The 16,636-nt window shown below is 44.3% G+C and overlaps 1 protein-coding gene across 1 annotated transcript in view; it reads right to left on the bottom strand.

The window, feature by feature from the left end:
* Window positions 1-16,636, bottom strand: part of prkdc (protein kinase, DNA-activated, catalytic subunit) — a 33,627-nt gene that overhangs the window by 1,488 nt on the left and 15,503 nt on the right. The window contains exons 44-83 of the mRNA XM_072378348.1: window positions 16,366-16,431; window positions 16,215-16,278; window positions 15,831-15,979; window positions 15,472-15,612; window positions 15,216-15,335; window positions 14,986-15,129; window positions 14,444-14,595; window positions 13,660-13,791; window positions 13,158-13,269; window positions 12,896-13,020; window positions 12,611-12,760; window positions 12,360-12,533; window positions 11,695-11,793; window positions 11,375-11,585; window positions 11,116-11,290; window positions 10,795-11,001; window positions 10,472-10,587; window positions 10,242-10,373; window positions 9,959-10,138; window positions 9,534-9,742; window positions 9,257-9,395; window positions 8,916-9,104; window positions 8,537-8,761; window positions 5,852-5,960; window positions 5,654-5,756; window positions 5,396-5,558; window positions 5,139-5,313; window positions 4,873-5,066; window positions 4,508-4,691; window positions 4,151-4,311; window positions 3,701-3,912; window positions 3,359-3,446; window positions 3,119-3,262; window positions 1,797-2,004; window positions 1,490-1,557; window positions 1,185-1,405; window positions 946-1,038; window positions 635-721; window positions 435-506; window positions 146-347 (exon numbers count right to left, since the gene is read on the bottom strand). Of these exons, the coding sequence (XP_072234449.1) occupies window positions 146-347; window positions 435-506; window positions 635-721; window positions 946-1,038; window positions 1,185-1,405; window positions 1,490-1,557; window positions 1,797-2,004; window positions 3,119-3,262; window positions 3,359-3,446; window positions 3,701-3,912; window positions 4,151-4,311; window positions 4,508-4,691; window positions 4,873-5,066; window positions 5,139-5,313; window positions 5,396-5,558; window positions 5,654-5,756; window positions 5,852-5,960; window positions 8,537-8,761; window positions 8,916-9,104; window positions 9,257-9,395; window positions 9,534-9,742; window positions 9,959-10,138; window positions 10,242-10,373; window positions 10,472-10,587; window positions 10,795-11,001; window positions 11,116-11,290; window positions 11,375-11,585; window positions 11,695-11,793; window positions 12,360-12,533; window positions 12,611-12,760; window positions 12,896-13,020; window positions 13,158-13,269; window positions 13,660-13,791; window positions 14,444-14,595; window positions 14,986-15,129; window positions 15,216-15,335; window positions 15,472-15,612; window positions 15,831-15,979; window positions 16,215-16,278; window positions 16,366-16,431 (5,895 nt within the window). The remainder of the gene's footprint in view (window positions 1-145; window positions 348-434; window positions 507-634; window positions 722-945; window positions 1,039-1,184; window positions 1,406-1,489; window positions 1,558-1,796; window positions 2,005-3,118; window positions 3,263-3,358; window positions 3,447-3,700; window positions 3,913-4,150; window positions 4,312-4,507; window positions 4,692-4,872; window positions 5,067-5,138; window positions 5,314-5,395; window positions 5,559-5,653; window positions 5,757-5,851; window positions 5,961-8,536; window positions 8,762-8,915; window positions 9,105-9,256; window positions 9,396-9,533; window positions 9,743-9,958; window positions 10,139-10,241; window positions 10,374-10,471; window positions 10,588-10,794; window positions 11,002-11,115; window positions 11,291-11,374; window positions 11,586-11,694; window positions 11,794-12,359; window positions 12,534-12,610; window positions 12,761-12,895; window positions 13,021-13,157; window positions 13,270-13,659; window positions 13,792-14,443; window positions 14,596-14,985; window positions 15,130-15,215; window positions 15,336-15,471; window positions 15,613-15,830; window positions 15,980-16,214; window positions 16,279-16,365; window positions 16,432-16,636) is intronic.

The raw sequence follows: 16,636 nt of genomic DNA, 5'->3' as shown, positions 1-16,636 counted from the left end.
TCAGACAAGTTTCCTCAGATCAGATAGAAGGGAATCTGACTCAGGCATGGTGGATGTATATAGTCCTGACTGTGAAGCACAGTGGTGGGAGTATCATAATATGGGTTACATGAGTGCAGACGCAAAATACGCACTATAGACTTACCTGAGTGGCTGAGCCAAAAGCATGACCAAAGTCGATGCCAATCATGCCGCCTGTTTCCATATTGATCATGAAGTTGGAGAGATGGCGGTCTCCGATCCCAAGAATCCAGTGGCTCACACACAGTAAAGCATGGGAGCTGACGAAGTGGGATCGCAGGGACAGGAAGGCCTCGGGGCTGTTGCACATCTTCAGAAAAGCTCTCCTAGGCGTCGAAAAAAGTAAAGACAATTATTTCAATCCATGTGCTGTTTCTCCATCATCACCTATTCTGAACAGGTGTTAAACTTACTTCAGCAGGTCAGCGGGCACGTGCTGCGACACTTTAAAGAAGCTGTTGACCGCATCGGCCCGTTTCGCTTTCCTGGTAAAGAAAAACGGATAAACATACCAGTGATTATCAGACATTTAATGTTAAACACAAAAGGGAGAGTTTAAGAGCCTAATATATAAAAACACGTGGTTTGAGATGAGAAGGTTTATGCAACTTACTTGTAAGCCAACCCATATAGAGCTATACCACTGATGTTTGTATTTGGAGCAAAGGTTGAGAGCCATTTTTTGTAGTCCTCCAAAGGCCTTAAAGAGAAGAAATGTAAATATATCAGCACAATACACTGATCTATGCAGGCCTAACTGAGCAGATAAAATACTCTTTAATGCAATCACAAGTTAGTTAAGTAATAAACCACTTTTTTTCCAAGTTTCAAAGGTCTATGTAATGGATCAAACCATTTTCTTTTAATAACACGTAGACAATGGCTCGACATCCACGGTATCAGAGATACATGAATATACTTTACCTCGTCGCCCTTTGCTGCTCCTCCTCCGTCACCGTGTTGAACAGAAACTCTTTCAGAGTGCACGTATTTTCCATCCATTCAATCAAACCAATTCTGAGCGAAAAAAAAGAGAATGTTGTTCATGGCAGTTACCACAAAAAAGGAAAAAGAATCCAACCAAGTTTGATTGAATTCCACTTCAGCCTTCAATAAGTGTAATGGAAATCAACAGAGGTCACGGTTAACTGAAGGGACGGGACCTGGTGGTTATGGGAATGACTTGATAGGTGCGGAGCTGTAAGCCTCTGCGTGTGCAGGACGTGTCGTGGCTCAGCACAATGTTCATGACAGCGAAAAGCTGCTCAATGCGTTGGTCCTGGCGGAGGTCCTCCCCACCCTTTACTAGAAAGGGGTGGTCCCGCTCATCATCGCCACGAATGATCAGACGCTTGGGACGACGAATGGAAGCCATCACCTTCACCTGCAGGGCAAATATTCATGGTGTCTTACACCCAGGGTAACAGACCATATCACATGTCCTGTATTACTGTGGATAAAAGCATACCCTTTCATCGAAGCCCGTTATCTTTGCATGATACTCTGGTAATGGTTTCGACGTGCCATCATACTGTCCTACAATACAAGGAAAGAAAACGGCCTCATCGGTGAAGAAAATAGCTTGTTTTCCACAGTTAAAACATTCAACATCCAAGTTCTCTTCAATAAAGGCCATAAGACAGAATAAAATAACCTATAATATGTCATAACCACAGAAAATAGATGAGTTAACGCTTCTTTTGAAACTAAATCTTTGAGATTGAGGACATCAACACTGACAGCGCAGATCATAAAATGGCTTTGAGGAGACAGACCTGGGATCTCCAGCTCATTGCTGAAGCGGTCTGCTTTAAATCCACTCAACCATGGCGAGTATTCCATCAGGTTCCCCGGCTCCTTCTGAAATCCACGCATGGAGCCTGCCAAATCATCCACCTGCCGCAAGAAGCTTCTGTCTTTCCTCTTCTCAAACAACTTGCTGCCCTTAGGTCCCAGTAGTTTTTCTACATCTTTGGAGAATTTCTGCAATGAACGGATAACAGAATACAGCATGACTTACTTTCCTGATGTGTCACGGAATGTCTGGTCGTTGACTTGAAAATACTTGATATTTCAAAGGAAACAAAAAGCTTTGTGTGTCCTTTAAAAAAAAAAAAGTTTCTAACACCTTGTTCAAGTCAACTAACTCAAAATTTAAATCAATTAACATTAGCTTCATGGCTTTTATAGCTTGCTAATTTAATAATGGAGGCTTTTAATACATATTTCTAACTGTTTATAGTCCTGAGTTATTATTTTTTGTGAAATGTTGCACACAGAAGCAGTTATTTTTTCTAGAAATCTTCTATTATTATTCTGCATTTGAATTATAGATATAGATATTTGGTCAGAAGACTTGATAAGGACTGGAAAATTCAAAGTTTAAGACTTGGACCTGACTTTGGACTTCCACATCTTGGACTTCCCTTTTTTGTTTTACTTTAAAGTGAAATCTTGTATCCGTTTTCCAAAATAATTATTTTCTCACATTCTTGGTTTAAATATACAAGTTTGAAAAAAAAGAGAAGTGTAAATGCTAAGTCATTTTAATGATTTAAGTTGGATTTGTAACGCTGTTGATGCATTTGAGAAGCTAGCTCCCTTAACTAAAAACACACTTATCACCAGATTCTTGAGTTAGCTATCCAATGGAAGCCATCTTTTATCATAAATCCACTTATTGTCATTTTCAATGCACTATACTGCACTTTGATATCAAATAGCCGTACAAACTTCTAAAGTGTAGCTTCAACATTTAAGCTAGCAAGCTAATGTCGTCCTTTTTTCTTTTTGATAAGTTAAAAAAAAACTTTTAATGTATTGTGTCAGTTTTGGTCCTCCATACTGTTTGAAGGTCTTTTTCAGAAAAAAAAAGCTCTGACATATAGGTGAAATAAAATGTATTCAAATCACTGGAAAAACTTGGCACATACACTTCAGTTAATGTTGCGTAATGACTACACAAATTAGAAAAAAACAAAAAGGAAGAACCCTGGGTTCTTAGTAACTGATATCCTGTTGATTTAGAATTGGAGAAAAAATTATGTGTATTTTTTTGAGCATGGAGAAAAAAAATAAAAAAAAACTCATTACAAACCTGGATGAATTTCTTGCGAAACATCCCGTGACCATCAGCATTACGATCTCCGAGTGAAGCGTGCACCTCATCATACATGTCACTCATCATCTTCTTGTCAAAGTTTGGCTTTTCCAGTTCATTCTTCACACCGTCCCACCAATCCTGTGCGAATCAAATGATGATACTCAATGTCAGGCCTAAAACCCCCCAAAGAAGGTGTCAGTTTGACTAATTCGTGATTCAAGATGCATTCATTACCTTAAAAATCATGTCAGGATTTGTAAGCTGCTGCAATGCATTCACAAAGTTCTTCACAGCCCCTCCATCATCCAGCCTTTTTATGAGCCTGGTGAGACACCAACAATATTCACACAACGAAACGCAGGTCTTGCAAACCAACGACAATATTATTAACATATATTTGCAGATTCCACAAACCACTTTATTCACAACAGAGCATAGAAAACATATCAAATGCCGAATGTGAGACATCATGAAAAAAAGTAACTCCTCTTGAAAATTTCGGTGTGAGATTTACAGAATCATTGAATCCTGTTTTGGTTGACATTTTACAATGTCCCAACCCAGGCAAAACATTACCGGTTGACAAACTCCTGCTGCTGGTATCCTGTGGCTGAGTCCTCAAACTGGTAACTCTCCCTGCTGATCATGAGAGAGTAAACCAGCGCCTGAGGGTAGCATTTTGCTATCTGATCAATGCAGTGTTGCACCGCCACAGCTTCCGGCTTGTCCAGTAAAGCCACCATTTGACTGATCCAGCTAATCAGCATCCAGCAAGGAACTGACATCATCTAAACCAAAACCAAGTTGAGACTCATTACGAAAACACTGATGTATCATTTCATTCACAAATCTTTTAAGAGTGAGTAGACAAACTTTTTCACAGTTTTGTCTTCTAAATTCAAAAGTCTGATTTCTGATGAAGATTTGTTTTCATCAGAAAGTTTTTAAAAAGAACATCTAAAGTCACACGCAGCCCGAGCAGCAATCAAAAAACGAGAACATTATTACAGGAGCCAATAAACTAACCTCTTTAGTCATGAGGTCCAGCGTCTCGGACGGATACAACTCGATGATCTGGAGCAGACGTGGGAACTTGAGGCGAGCCTCCTCTGAGTTAATCTTCAGTGCTTTCAACATGCTCTCCACTACATGAACAGGCAGCGCAAGAGGGTCTGGAAACTGGCTTACTGCAATTAAATTCATGAATAACAACAAAAAAAGACCATCTGAGAGAGGAAGAGATCTTAAGGTTAACCAACAAAAACTGAAATTACTGAAATTCCACATTAAACCCTCACTTTAACATACCGGCACTGGAGGATGGAGGCATTTTTGTGGTATATCGTACCAAAAGATGTAGGATTAGTTAATGCAGTCATTTACCAGTGTCACTCTGCTCTTCCTCACGCAGCAGTTTGTCACAGAAGTTCGCCAGAGTCATGTACGTCTCTACGATGCTGCTAGGCTCCACGAAGTCCTGAGAGTAGGACTGAAGCTCCTCGTCAGCCTTTGTGGTTGCTTCGCGCAGCAAATTCAGTGCTTGTAACTGCAGTCCAACTTCCACTTCCTGCAGGAAACACCACCATCATGAGCAGACCTGCCTCAGATCATCAGGTTAAGATCTTCAAGTGGAACATGGAATTAGATCCAAGTTAACTAAGTTGTTTTTTTGGGGGGGTTTATTACTGTCTGTGCAGGTTTTTGGTGTGCACTGTACATTTACTCTAAGTTAATCTAAGTTAAGGTACCTTTGGATTTCCACTTGTCCAAGCAGCTCCTGAAAGCTTTACAACTTTTTCCTTTTTCTCAGGTTCAATAGTTCCCAGAATTGACGGGCTTTTGCTTACAGCTGTAGCCAAGATATCAAAAGATGTACCCTGGAGTATCTTTTGGTATCTGAACACTTTACTTGAGGCACTCTGACAGTCAGCCTGAAGGTCCTCTGCAGAGAAATAAGAGGTGACCATGAGACATCATCAACGCTCTAAACTCAGGATTTCATTCTCCTTCTTACCCAGGAGGGGGATAGTCTTCAGCATGGTGCTGATCTGCTCCACAGGACCCTGGCTCTGGCTGCGCTTATGACTGTAGCGGCTAAAGCAGTGGACCCACCGCAGCAGCCTGCCTCGGTGTGTTTTGGCTTCTCTGTAAAGGTCCTTCAGCAGCTTGGTGGCAACCGGAAAGTTTTTCTGAAAACATTCGCCGGGTCGAGATGAGTTTGACAGAAATGAACAGTACACGAAAAATTCACCTCTGCGCTCCACTCTTCACCTGCTTCCTCGCGCTATCGGCCATCTGGAGCTTCATGCTGAACTTGCAGTCGTTCACTACTGTGTCAACGTCGCCCTCTGGGTCCTGCGAATCGTCCACCTCCATACTGCCGCTGGGAGCCGGGCCTCTCAGCTTTTCCCTGATCTTGTCTAAAAAGAAACACCTGGCCGACAAGATCAAAATCGAAGCCATGTCAGGTTTAGCTATTTGCCACCTCAAAAAAAAAAACTTACAAGCAAGCCTCATAGTTCTTTTTACCGAGATGTAATGATGTCATCCCACACATTCACTGGATCCACCTTGGCGTCGGGATATCGGTCAGTCCATAATCTGATGAGGCGCTTCAGGGAGCCCAAAGACACTGAGGAATGAAAACAAACACAAAGCAATGAAACATCAAAGTTAAATTTGAGTTGGAGATTCATTATTTGAGATTTAATGACAGCATAAACACACCGTCTCCTTTAGTGAACAGCAGGAAGTCCTGGATCTCACTCAAGGCCTGCACTGACCGCAGGATGGTCAGTCGACTCTGAGTCAGCAGCGTATCCACACTGGAGTAACTCTGTACAAGCAGAAAGATCCCAGTCCAAGCTGTTATCAAAATCCACAGCAGATGCAAAAACATTTCTGCTCACTCTTTGCCACTTTAAAGAGGACATGTTATAAATAACTCACTTTTTCTGAGCTTCAGAACATAGATTTTGGGAGTCTTAAGTTACTGTTGACTCAAACATTCTACAACTAACTTTGGGAAGCCCAAGGTTTAAAAAAAATCTCATTCAGTGAGAGGTTCAGATCTGAAGTGGATTTCTACATCACACTCTCAGTCTCATGTTCAAAACATGCTGCATTCACAGCACCTCAGAAGTGGACAGTCAAAACTTGTTGTTTTTTATTTGTTATGAAAAGCAAATTGTCATCAACAGTTATAAAGTTAACTTGACAAGGAACTTAACTAACAATGCTCTGCCAGCAACTCAGAAATCTGACTTCCAATAATTTTTTTTCCCCCATTCAAGTTGGAAATACCAGTTTAACATTTTCATATCATGCACCATCAGTGGTAAAATAAACGTGTTAATCTCTGTGAAAAGTGCTCCATATAAGCAACATCTCTTCATTTTAGCTTCTAAAAATGTACACAAAACGCAGAGGAATGGCGCTACAGTGTAGTGTAGTGTATGAAAGAATTAGTACACGACTTTTGACTGGATTGTAAAGCGGCAGGCTGGTTGTACGATCCGTGACACAGTGTTTTAACAGCCTCACGTTGAGTGTGTACCAAAAAGAGGGATCAGAACTAACTGTCCATCACTGAACAGCAGGCAATAAAAAAAAGGGTAAAATTACCAGTCAAATATTTCACCATCAGTTTGGTGTGTGCTAGTGTGAGCTGGGTTTGCTGCGTTTGCTAGTGTGAGCTGGGTGTGCTGCGTGTGCTAGTGTGAGCTGGGTTTGCTGCGTGTGCTAGTGTGAGCTGGGTTTGCTGCGTGCGCTCGTGTGAGCTGGGTTTGCTGCGTGCGCTCGTGTGAGCTGGGTTTGCTGCGTGTGCTAGTGTGAGCTGGGTTTTCTGCGTGTGCTAGTGTGAGCTGGGTTTGCTGCGTGTGCTAGTGTGAGCTGGGTTTGCTGCGTGTGCTAGTGTGAGCTGGGTTTTCTGCGTGTGCTAGTGTGAGCTGGGTTTGCTGCGTGTGAGCTGGGTTTGCTGCGTGTGCTAGTGTGAGCTGGGTTTGCTGCGTGTGCTAGTGTGAGCTGGGTTTGCTACGTGTGCTAGTGTGAGCTGGATTTGTTGCGTGTGCTAGTGTGAGCTGGGTTTGCTGCGTTTGCTAGTGTGAGCTGGGTTTGCTGCGTTTGCTAGTGTGAGCTGGGTTTGTTGCGTGTGCTAGTGTGAGCTGGGTTTTCTGCGTGTGCTAGTGTGAGCTGGGTTTGCTACGTGTGCTAGTGTGAGCTGGATTTGTTGCGTGTGCTAGTGTGAGCCGGGTTTGCTGCCTGTGCTAGTGTGAGCTGGGTTTGCTGCGTGTGCTAGTGTGAGCTGGGTTTGCTGCGTGTGCTAGTGTGAGCTGGGTTTGGTGCGTGTGCTAGTGTGAGCTGGGTTTGCTGCGTGTGCTAGTGTGAGCTGGGTTTGGTGCGTTTGCTAGTGTGGGCTTGGTGTGCTGCGTGTGCTAGTGTGAGCTGGGTTTGCTGCGTGTGCTAGTGTGAGCTGGGTTTGTTGCGTGTGCTAGTGTGAGCTGGGTTTGCTGCGTGTGCTAGTGTGAGCTGGGTTTGGTGCGTTTGCTAGTGTGGGCTTGGTGTGCTGCGTGTGCTAGTGTGAGCTGGGTTTGTTGCGTGAGCTAGTGTGAGCTGGGTTTGCTGCGTGCGCTCGTGTGAGCTGGGTTTGCTGCGTTTGCTAGTGTGAGCTGGGTTTGTTGCGTGTGCTAGTGTGAGCTGGGTTTGCTGCGTGCGCTAGTATGAGCTGGGTTTGCTGCGTGCGCTCGTGTGAGCTGGGTTTGCTGCGTGCGCTCGTGTGAGCTGGGTTTGCTGCGTGCGCTCGTGTGAGCTGGGTTTGCTGCGTGCGCTCGTGTGAGCTGGGTTTGCTGCGTGTGCTAGTGTGAGCTGGGTTTGGTGCGTTTGCTAGTGTGAGCTGGGTTTGTTGCGTGTGCTAGTGTGAGCTGGGTTTGCTGCGTGTGCTAGTGTGAGCTGGGTTTGCTGCGTGTGCTAGTGTGAGCTGGGTTTTCTGCGTGTGCTAGTGTGAGCTGGGTTCGCTGCGTTTGCCAGTGTGAGCTTGGTTTGCTGTGTGTGCTAGTGTGAGCTGGGTTTGCTGCGTGTGCTAGTGTGAGCTGGGTTCGCTGCGTTTGCCAGTGTGAGCTTGGTTTGCTGTGTGTGCTAGTGTGAGCTGGGTTTGGTGCGTTTGCTAGTGTGAGCTGGGTTTGCTGCGTGTGGTAGTGTGAGCTGGGTTTACTGCGTTTGCCAGTGTGAGCTTAGGTTTGCTGCGTGTGCTAGTGTGAGCTGGGTTTGCTGAGTGTGCTAGTGTGAGCTGGGTTTGGTGCGTGTGCTAGTGTGAGCTGTCCCGGCTACATACAGCAGGCTAGGTCATATGAAAGCAGTTTCTGGCACATTACTCGAAAGATGCAGTGAAAACAAAAAAGATGAGCTAGATAATACCTCTATAAAGAGCTGCATGGCGTTGTTAGTGTAGTATTTGGCGCGGTCATAGTCCTCCTGCAGAATGTAGAGCAGGCTGAGCTCCTGGCTGTAATGACTTTCCAGCAGTTTTTTGCGCTGCTCCACCCTCATGGCTTTATCAATAAAGCTGAGAAGAGTTTGGTCCGTCTCGCCCAGCTGCAGCTGCTTCAACGTGCTGCGGATCATGTGTGGCAGGTACACATCCTAACACAAAAGCAGGAGGAAAAATGTGAGAGTCACACGCTGCAGGTTATTCTTGTTTGAAAGAATCACTGTATGCTGAACAAGAGAGTAAGAATCCAGTTTTGGTTTAAAATAAAACCAACAGAATGGTGCAAGTCTGAGTATTTTGCGTTACCTGGTAGAAAGGCTCTGACCACATGTTCTCCAGGTCGGGTGGAGAGTTTTTATCTATGCACACGGTGGAACAGTACTGAAGAGACTTCCACTCAGTCAACTGATTGTAGGCCTCCATAGCAGCTATTTCCCAGAAGTCTTTCTCAGAATCAGTGGGTTCACCATCAGGCCAGTCCTCAGTGTTCAGAGCCTGCCAGCATACAACCACTTTTATACGACACTGCTAAACACACAGCGAACGACTGACATGCTCCCTAAGCTCTAAGTTTTACTGCTTTCGGATAAATTCCTTTACAAACACAACAGGATTTGACCGTCGGCTTCCATAGTAGCGTTCTATACCTCATTGTAAAGCTTCACAGCTTCTGCAAAGTCAGTGTTGGCTTCAGCTTGAAGAGCAGCACAGGTGAGCGACTTGGTGCCAACTTTACCGCCAAAGATGCCGCGCACGACATCATAATCCTCCAAAGATCTGTAAAGCCTGGTGAAGACACATCACACTAAGCATTGCACTTAAAAAAAAAAACCCAAAAAAACCAGTTATATCCTAATTTTCCAGAAATGACTGGAACAGTTTGAACTAATGCTTACAAACTGTATCTGTACTGAGGGTTTCTACCTTGAGAGGTGGATCCATTTATTGGTGTCAGGAGGGATTTCTCTGCGTCCTCGTGCCCGTTTGGCAGGACGTTCATCCGGCCCACCAGCGTGCAGCAAGCTCTCTTCCAGCAGCAGGATCCCCGATGGCTGCTGGAGGCTCATGAGGCAGGTGGAGCTGACGGCTGACGGATCGAGTTGCTGCAGCTCCTTATGCTGATAGCACATCTCCTAACAAAACAAGCAGCAGAAATTTAACTCGTCAGCCTTCAACCCAAGTGCAGCTTTTCAACTCCTGAAGAAACCTAAACTTGATGTAAAGATCCAAAAACCTATTTCAGGAAGTAATAGTCAGCATTGTTAACATGGATGTATATAAAGTCACTGCACCACATTCTCTTTGATACGGAACATTATGTAATACTTCTATAATAAATGACTCCTTACCTGCACGCATGATATGAATGGAGGGAAGCAGAGCGTGCTCTTGCTCAGGAACGTGTTCATGTTGCACCGCAGCTCCTCTTTAATCCTCCGACTCTCCCCTGCATTTTTTTGTGCTTCCATTTCTCGGAGGATACCGGAAAACAGGGAGCTGAACAGCTGTTTGGCTAAAATGGGATCTCTCTAGGAGAAAAACGGATATCAATAGTCCAAAGTGTTGGAACTTTTCTCTCTCTTTTATAGACATTAACAACATGGTCTGTGTGGGAGCAGAAAGCAGTCTCACCTGCGCCAGTGCCTGAAGGGGGGCGATGAGGCTACTGAACGGGATCTGGATATCTGGGAAGTCGCCCACCCTGTAGTTACGGTACAGAGTCACCTGAGCCTCTCTTCTCAGCCTCTGATCAGCTTTATCCTCCTGCAGGACAAATATAAACCTATATTAAAGTACAAGAAAAACGCACTGATAATAAATAGAGAGCAGCTCTCTGGTGTGAATCTCAGCCTTCTGAATACCTTTGTTTGCCTCTGTTGTTGGATTTCTTTTTGGGCGAAACCCAAGCTGACTTTCTCCTGATCCTTGAGGAATCTGCGCCTTAATCTCAGGATGTTGCTACGTCGCTCATTTTCGGCTGAACCCCCCCCCAAAAAAGATATGGAGATCGTAGAATTTCAATGGAGGCAATGCCCTCAAACTAAAATCAAATATGTCATTGCTTTAAATTAGACTTTTGCAGCTTGAATGCAAACTCCAAAAAACCCCCCCATGTCAAATCAGTCTCTTTTCAAACATTTCTCACCATTCGAGAGAGAGGGGGGTGTTTCCCTTTGACACTAACCTCTCGTGCGACTGTCCACCTCGTCCGTTGACGCAGTCAGGCGCCTCAGGCCGAAGCCTTCTCCTACTGGTCGCCTGGCTGATGTTCGTCTTTCTGCTTTCTTATCATACACCAACAACGACGACGACAGAGACTCAGAGCCCAGTGAATACTCTGCCAGTGTGTCCACGCTGCTGCCTGTCAGCCAGTTATATGCTGTACGGCGGCCTAGAAGAGAGAAAGTCTACTGTTAGCTGGTATATTTGAAAGTTTCTGGGCTTGTCTGAATGTTTTACGCAGTTTTGCTCTTCCCACATAGGTTTTTTTGGCCAACAGCAGTACCTGGTATTTGGGTCTGACTAAACTCTAGTGACGTCTGAGTGGCTCTGAGTTTCCCCTTCATGGCTCCGGACTGAGAGGCTGCCACACTCTCCGGGGCTTGAGAGCTTTGAGTTTCAACAAACATGGGTGTCATTACGGTGCTCCTAAAGCGCCAGTTGGAATCAATCACGTAGTCCTGCGGAGAGGAGGAAACGCTCGACGGTAAGGCTCAGACAAAAAACCCTTCAACTGACCTTTAGCAAGAAAAATCAGCGCTGACCTGGAAGGTGCACTCCGACAGAGGATACTCAAACATGTTTCGCTTGAAGTCAGGACTCTGGCTGGTCATTTCCAGCAGCAGATTGGTGGCCAAGCTTAAATAACACCTTTCTATTTGGCAGGAGTACAGAGAGCGAAGCACCATCAGCATTCGCTCGAGTGTCGCAGTGGGGAGCCGCTTCTCCTGACTCCAGAAGTTACGGACATAAAGCCTGAAAACATTAACAGAGAGGGGCTGGATTTGTAGCCGAGACCTGTGACGAACAAGGGAGAAGGAACCAGCTTTGATTCAGACATTTTCTCTCAATATGTGCTGCTTACTGAAGGCCTTGGTTCTCGTCTGACAATCCCTGAAGCAGAGTTTCTTTAGCTGCGTTCAGAATCTCTACTGAGGCGCTGTCGTTCATGCTTTCTTGATCACTGAAGGGAAAAAATTAAATGGAAATGAAAGCTGTGTATCAAAGAATGACACAATCACAGGCTCTGATCAGAGAAGGTATCAGAGGGTATACACCTACATCGCTGCTCTATCTAGAGACACCCGGAGTGACTGAACTGACATCCTGGCTGCGGTCGCAAGTTGTGACGAAACTAAAGTAAATGTCAGATTAGATTTCAGGCTGTTGGTCTTGGCAGAGACATTTGAGGTCTACACAAGATTCTGTGGACATTGGACATCAACATCTGTCCAGAAATTGGGTTTCCAGCCACATGGTATATTTGAGACAGTTTATCATGGTCCCCGATAAACGTTTTCCTCGTTACCGCCTCGATTTATAACTGTGGGAGAACATTTTCCATGTGATCCAGGGGACCAGGATAGCAGAGACATGTTACAAGTGTGAATTAACTATCCATCAAATGTCGACTTCTGTCTGAATCTGTTGGTCCCGTCGATTCTGCGACAGCTCCTCAACATTTTTAGACGTGCTTCCGGCATAAATAATAAGACAAAAAAACAAAAAAACAAAGCCCGGATATCTGACCTGTAGTTGTCCTGGATCCACATGAGGATGTCGTACATTCTCTCTCTGCAAACAGGTGAAGGATGAGAGACAAAAGCCGTCACTGCTCCCAGAAGCTCCTGAAGCTCAACCGGTGTCAGACGAGCGATGATCTTGTGGATGACATCCAGACACACTCTTTGTCTTGCCTCATCCCTGAAAGGAGGGAAATATTCTCAGTACCAGAGGTGAATGTGTCAAAATACCTGCAGCACAGTGTGGCCGAGACTCACCTGTGGCCCATCATCTGAGTGAAGCCGGTGGTCTTCAGCTGCAGAAAGATGTCTGGAATGACATCGGCTCGGCTCAGCACACACTCCAAACAATGAGTCTTTAAGATGCCGTGCAACTTGGGCAGGAGGGAGAACACGTGGTTGACAAACCTGGAAAATGTGACAGAACAAAGCAGCGGTTAAGCTCGGTGTCGGGTGAGAGGCATTTTCTTTTTTACAAAATGACAAGAATCCCTCACACAGCAGGGATAATCAGAGTCAATACAGTTAAAACCTCAAACCCACCGATCCATAAATGGAGGAAAGTGTTTGCACACTTTGTTCAGGCAAATGATGAACTTGTCGTCCAGATCTTTTTTCTTCAAATGAGTTATTTGGGCTGCGGCGAGGCTGAGAAGTTCTTGATGATGCTGAGACATGAGGGCAAGATAACAATATCACCGACAAGTTCTTTTTTGGGGGGGGTTAAATAGCATTTTTACTTAAATGAGGAATAGCTGAAATAAAAATAAAAAAGAAAAGAATGGAAAACAGAGAAAGTTCATACACTGCCCATTTCAGTCATACTCTTCAGGATAAGGCCGATAATTTCAGCAGCAGCCGAATAGACTTCTTTAAACCTCACAAAGGACATGTTGGAGGTGAGGGCCTGGATGTACCTGAGAATACACACCACACAGACTTTATTCAAGAGATTTTGCAACGTAACACTAAGTGGACTAAAACCCACATGTGCACATATATCTGAAAATAAACCCCTATTCTGGACTCTATTTCACTTCCTGGCTGCTTCTGTGCTGCAGCTTAACATGAATCTTGCAAAAAAGAAATATCAGTCATGTAAAATAAGGTAATACATATATATATATATATATACGGTACATTAAAAAAAAATTTAACCATTAATTAATCAGGAAACAATTCCATTAGGATTAAAAATCTCTTTTACAAGCGATTCCAGCAGATAAGTTAATGCAACACAACCATACAGACTAAAGCTAAACTAAAAGGCACAAGGCAGCGCATTACGGTTCCATTTCATAGTCTACCTCTCGTATTCGATTCCACACAAAGCATCGTAGGCAGGGAGGCTGTTGGCGAGGATGATCCCGAGCAGCTGGAGTCCAACAGAGTTGTCTTTGCTGTTCGGGTCGGTGCCACGAAAGCGCTCGTGTATCAGACTGAGCGGGGCAGAGAAGACGTACAATCAAGTACCCGCTCGGTTCTGGTTTGTTATTTTCAATCAGATCACGTGCGAGGATCGTTTCCATAGGAAATTCTATGAAAATCTCCCCTTAAAAGTGTGATATTTCTTCCAACTCACTGTAGTCTACAAGTTTCACTGATAAATGCTCCCAGAATAAAACTTTTGGACCAAAAAAAAAGACTCGGCTCCACCTAGTGGTCGCTTCAGAAAATGTATGACTTTCTGTTGTTTTTTTTTTCTTAATTTTTTGAGTTAATAATTAGGACAAAAAATTAGGAATTACTGTATCTAAGAGATAATCCGATTTATTTCAAAGCTTATCTTATTGTTTAAGGGTGTAACTTTACGACTGAGGGCTGTTTTTTTGTTTCGTTTCATTTCTAGTTTTCTTAAAATGCACCATTTACAAGATGGAGTTCATGCTTTAGTTAAATCATTTACACTCCAGAAATAATAAGTGCTTTTGTACTGAAAAGTAAAAGTGGCATGGTTGTATTCGCCTGATTATCTGTGGAGACAACACGGTGAAAGTTGAGCACCCTCTCTTTCTTCTCCACTAATGCGCAGCGCTCTTAGCCTCGATTATTCAAACAGAACTCGATATGTATCAAATGTGTCGGCACTACCTGTAAGGCACGTGCAGACAGTCTTTCCAGCACTCCACCAGAGTGCGAATGATCTCCAGGTTGTGGCGGAAAACGGCCTTTTTGGGGTGAAAGCTGTGCTTCATCAGGAACTCCAACAGCCGGTTGGCAAGGACTTCATCTCTGGGGTTATCCTGAGAGGAGTGTTGTTGGTAAGAAAATGCACAATGGCTACAGGAAATGACACTTCTCACCATTCAGAAGAGATGGGTGGGAATTCTGACACATTGTTTTAGTTTCTAATACGAATGCAGAGATAAGCCGCGACGATAACAGCGCTTTGATTGTCCCGAGTCCTGTGGATGCAACTTTGACTGCTACCACCCACCTGAACATGAGTGCAGACAGATCAGTACCAAACAGTTAAAACTACTCAGGAAAATCTCAGGAGCCCCCATGAGCCCAAGCCCCAACTCCGAATTCTCCAGATCTCAGTTTAGTTGTTGTGTGAGATGAGCTCCAATAAGCCCAGTCAAGAGACTGTAACCGATCATCTATCGTAATGGTAGCACAGTTTAACCAACCTTGGGCGTGGCCAAGCCGGTCCAAGACAGCACAGTGACCACAATATCCACCACCATAAAATGGATTCCGACTCCTCCGTTGTTTCCAGAGACGACGAGCTGCAGGAGCGGCCCGAGCCAGTGCTTGGCATACGGACGAAAAACCTGAAAAATACCAAAGATTAAATCCACAAGTGAAAGGTGATGGAGTGTGAGGTGTCACATGCAACACGTCGTGTCGGTGCATCCACCTCTTCTGTGTTGACGATCAGCTTTGAGATGAAGAGTCTAATGTTCAGAGGTGTTGTTGGATTTGACAGCTTTCCATGTAGAAACTTCATCCATGGAGGAAGCTCACTGGGCACATGACCCTGTATCACAAAGAGGACAACGCTGGACTTACACAAGATCCTCATGTTGTTTTTCAATCCAGCAATTTATAATCTATGTCCCGTCATATTCTTCCTTTAAATAAACCCGTTCAGGCAAAAAAAAAACCCAAATGACCTTTTCGATTTTGGGAGTTATGTTGTTCCTTTGCATGTGTCCAATCAAAGCCGCCATGGCTGCCATGCACTCATGCTGGTTCAGCTCATCCATCTCCAGATCCACCATTGCATCCTGGGAGGGGTTCGTCTCCTCTGTCTCCTACACGTTCAGACACAAAGACAAAACCTTTCATAGCACCAAAAACACCAGATCACAACTGAAGCGTCTTAAAACCGCTAAAATCTTTCTCAAAGGCTCAAACGTACATACTTTAATGGCCCGTGAAGAGCCTCTGAAGAAGTATTTAGAAAGTCATGTGCCGCTGAGGCGTGTTAGATTCAGAAAAAGTTTTTAAAAGAGGGGGAAAAACACACAACCTTCTTTGCAACAGTCCGTTTTTGTCCCTCTGGGTTTTGGGAGCTGAGGGAGAAGCTTTGGACTCCTGTGGAGAAGTCAAACTGACTCATCTCCTCACTCAGGCTGCTGTCGGCCATGTAAGACTGAGAGGACAGATACACGGGCGCTTCTATGGAAACCGCAGCATAAAAAAACCCAAAAAACGTAGTCAACATTTGTCAAAAAAATTACGTGCTGACCTGCAAAGTCACTCATTACTAAGCCGAACCCCCGACATCCTATGTCATTATAAAGATGGGGGGGATTTATTGTCATTAGCATTGAAGCATTTGAACAGTAAAGGCCAACTTCAGACCATGAAGTCAAATGTTTGTGCCAAACGCACTGTTGTGAGCAGTTAATACCTCCGTTCTCCTCGCTGACTTCTTTCCGAATCATAATGTATTTCTTCTTTCTCTCAAGTGGGACCTGCAATGATTGGGGGGGGGGACGACGACAATAAATGAGCCACGTTTGACACTGCTGACCAAACAAACAAATAAACAAACAACATACCTCAACTTCAACTGGAAAGTTGTAGCTCCTTTCTACATCAATGAGGTTCTCCAGAATGAACTGATTCTGGGTGAAGGAGTGAAACCAACCAGTAAGTTAAATCAACACAATCTGTGACATAAAGCAGAAACTTTGTCATTAAATTCTGGCCCCACTGTTTAAGTCCCTTGGATATAATCCCTTCAATATACATCCAACATGTGTAGATTTCATTTAAACCTCTAAAACAGACAACATGCAAAATGCCAAAACCAAAGATTCTATTGCATGA

Source organism: Leuresthes tenuis, unplaced genomic scaffold (assembly GCF_036924035.1).
Source record: "Leuresthes tenuis unplaced genomic scaffold, fLeuTen1.0.hap1 SCAF_24, whole genome shotgun sequence".
In the NCBI taxonomy this organism is placed as follows: domain Eukaryota; kingdom Metazoa; phylum Chordata; class Actinopteri; order Atheriniformes; family Atherinopsidae; genus Leuresthes; species Leuresthes tenuis.
The sequence above is the reverse complement of the archived record's forward strand: the minus strand, read 5'-3'. Positions and strand labels throughout refer to the sequence as shown.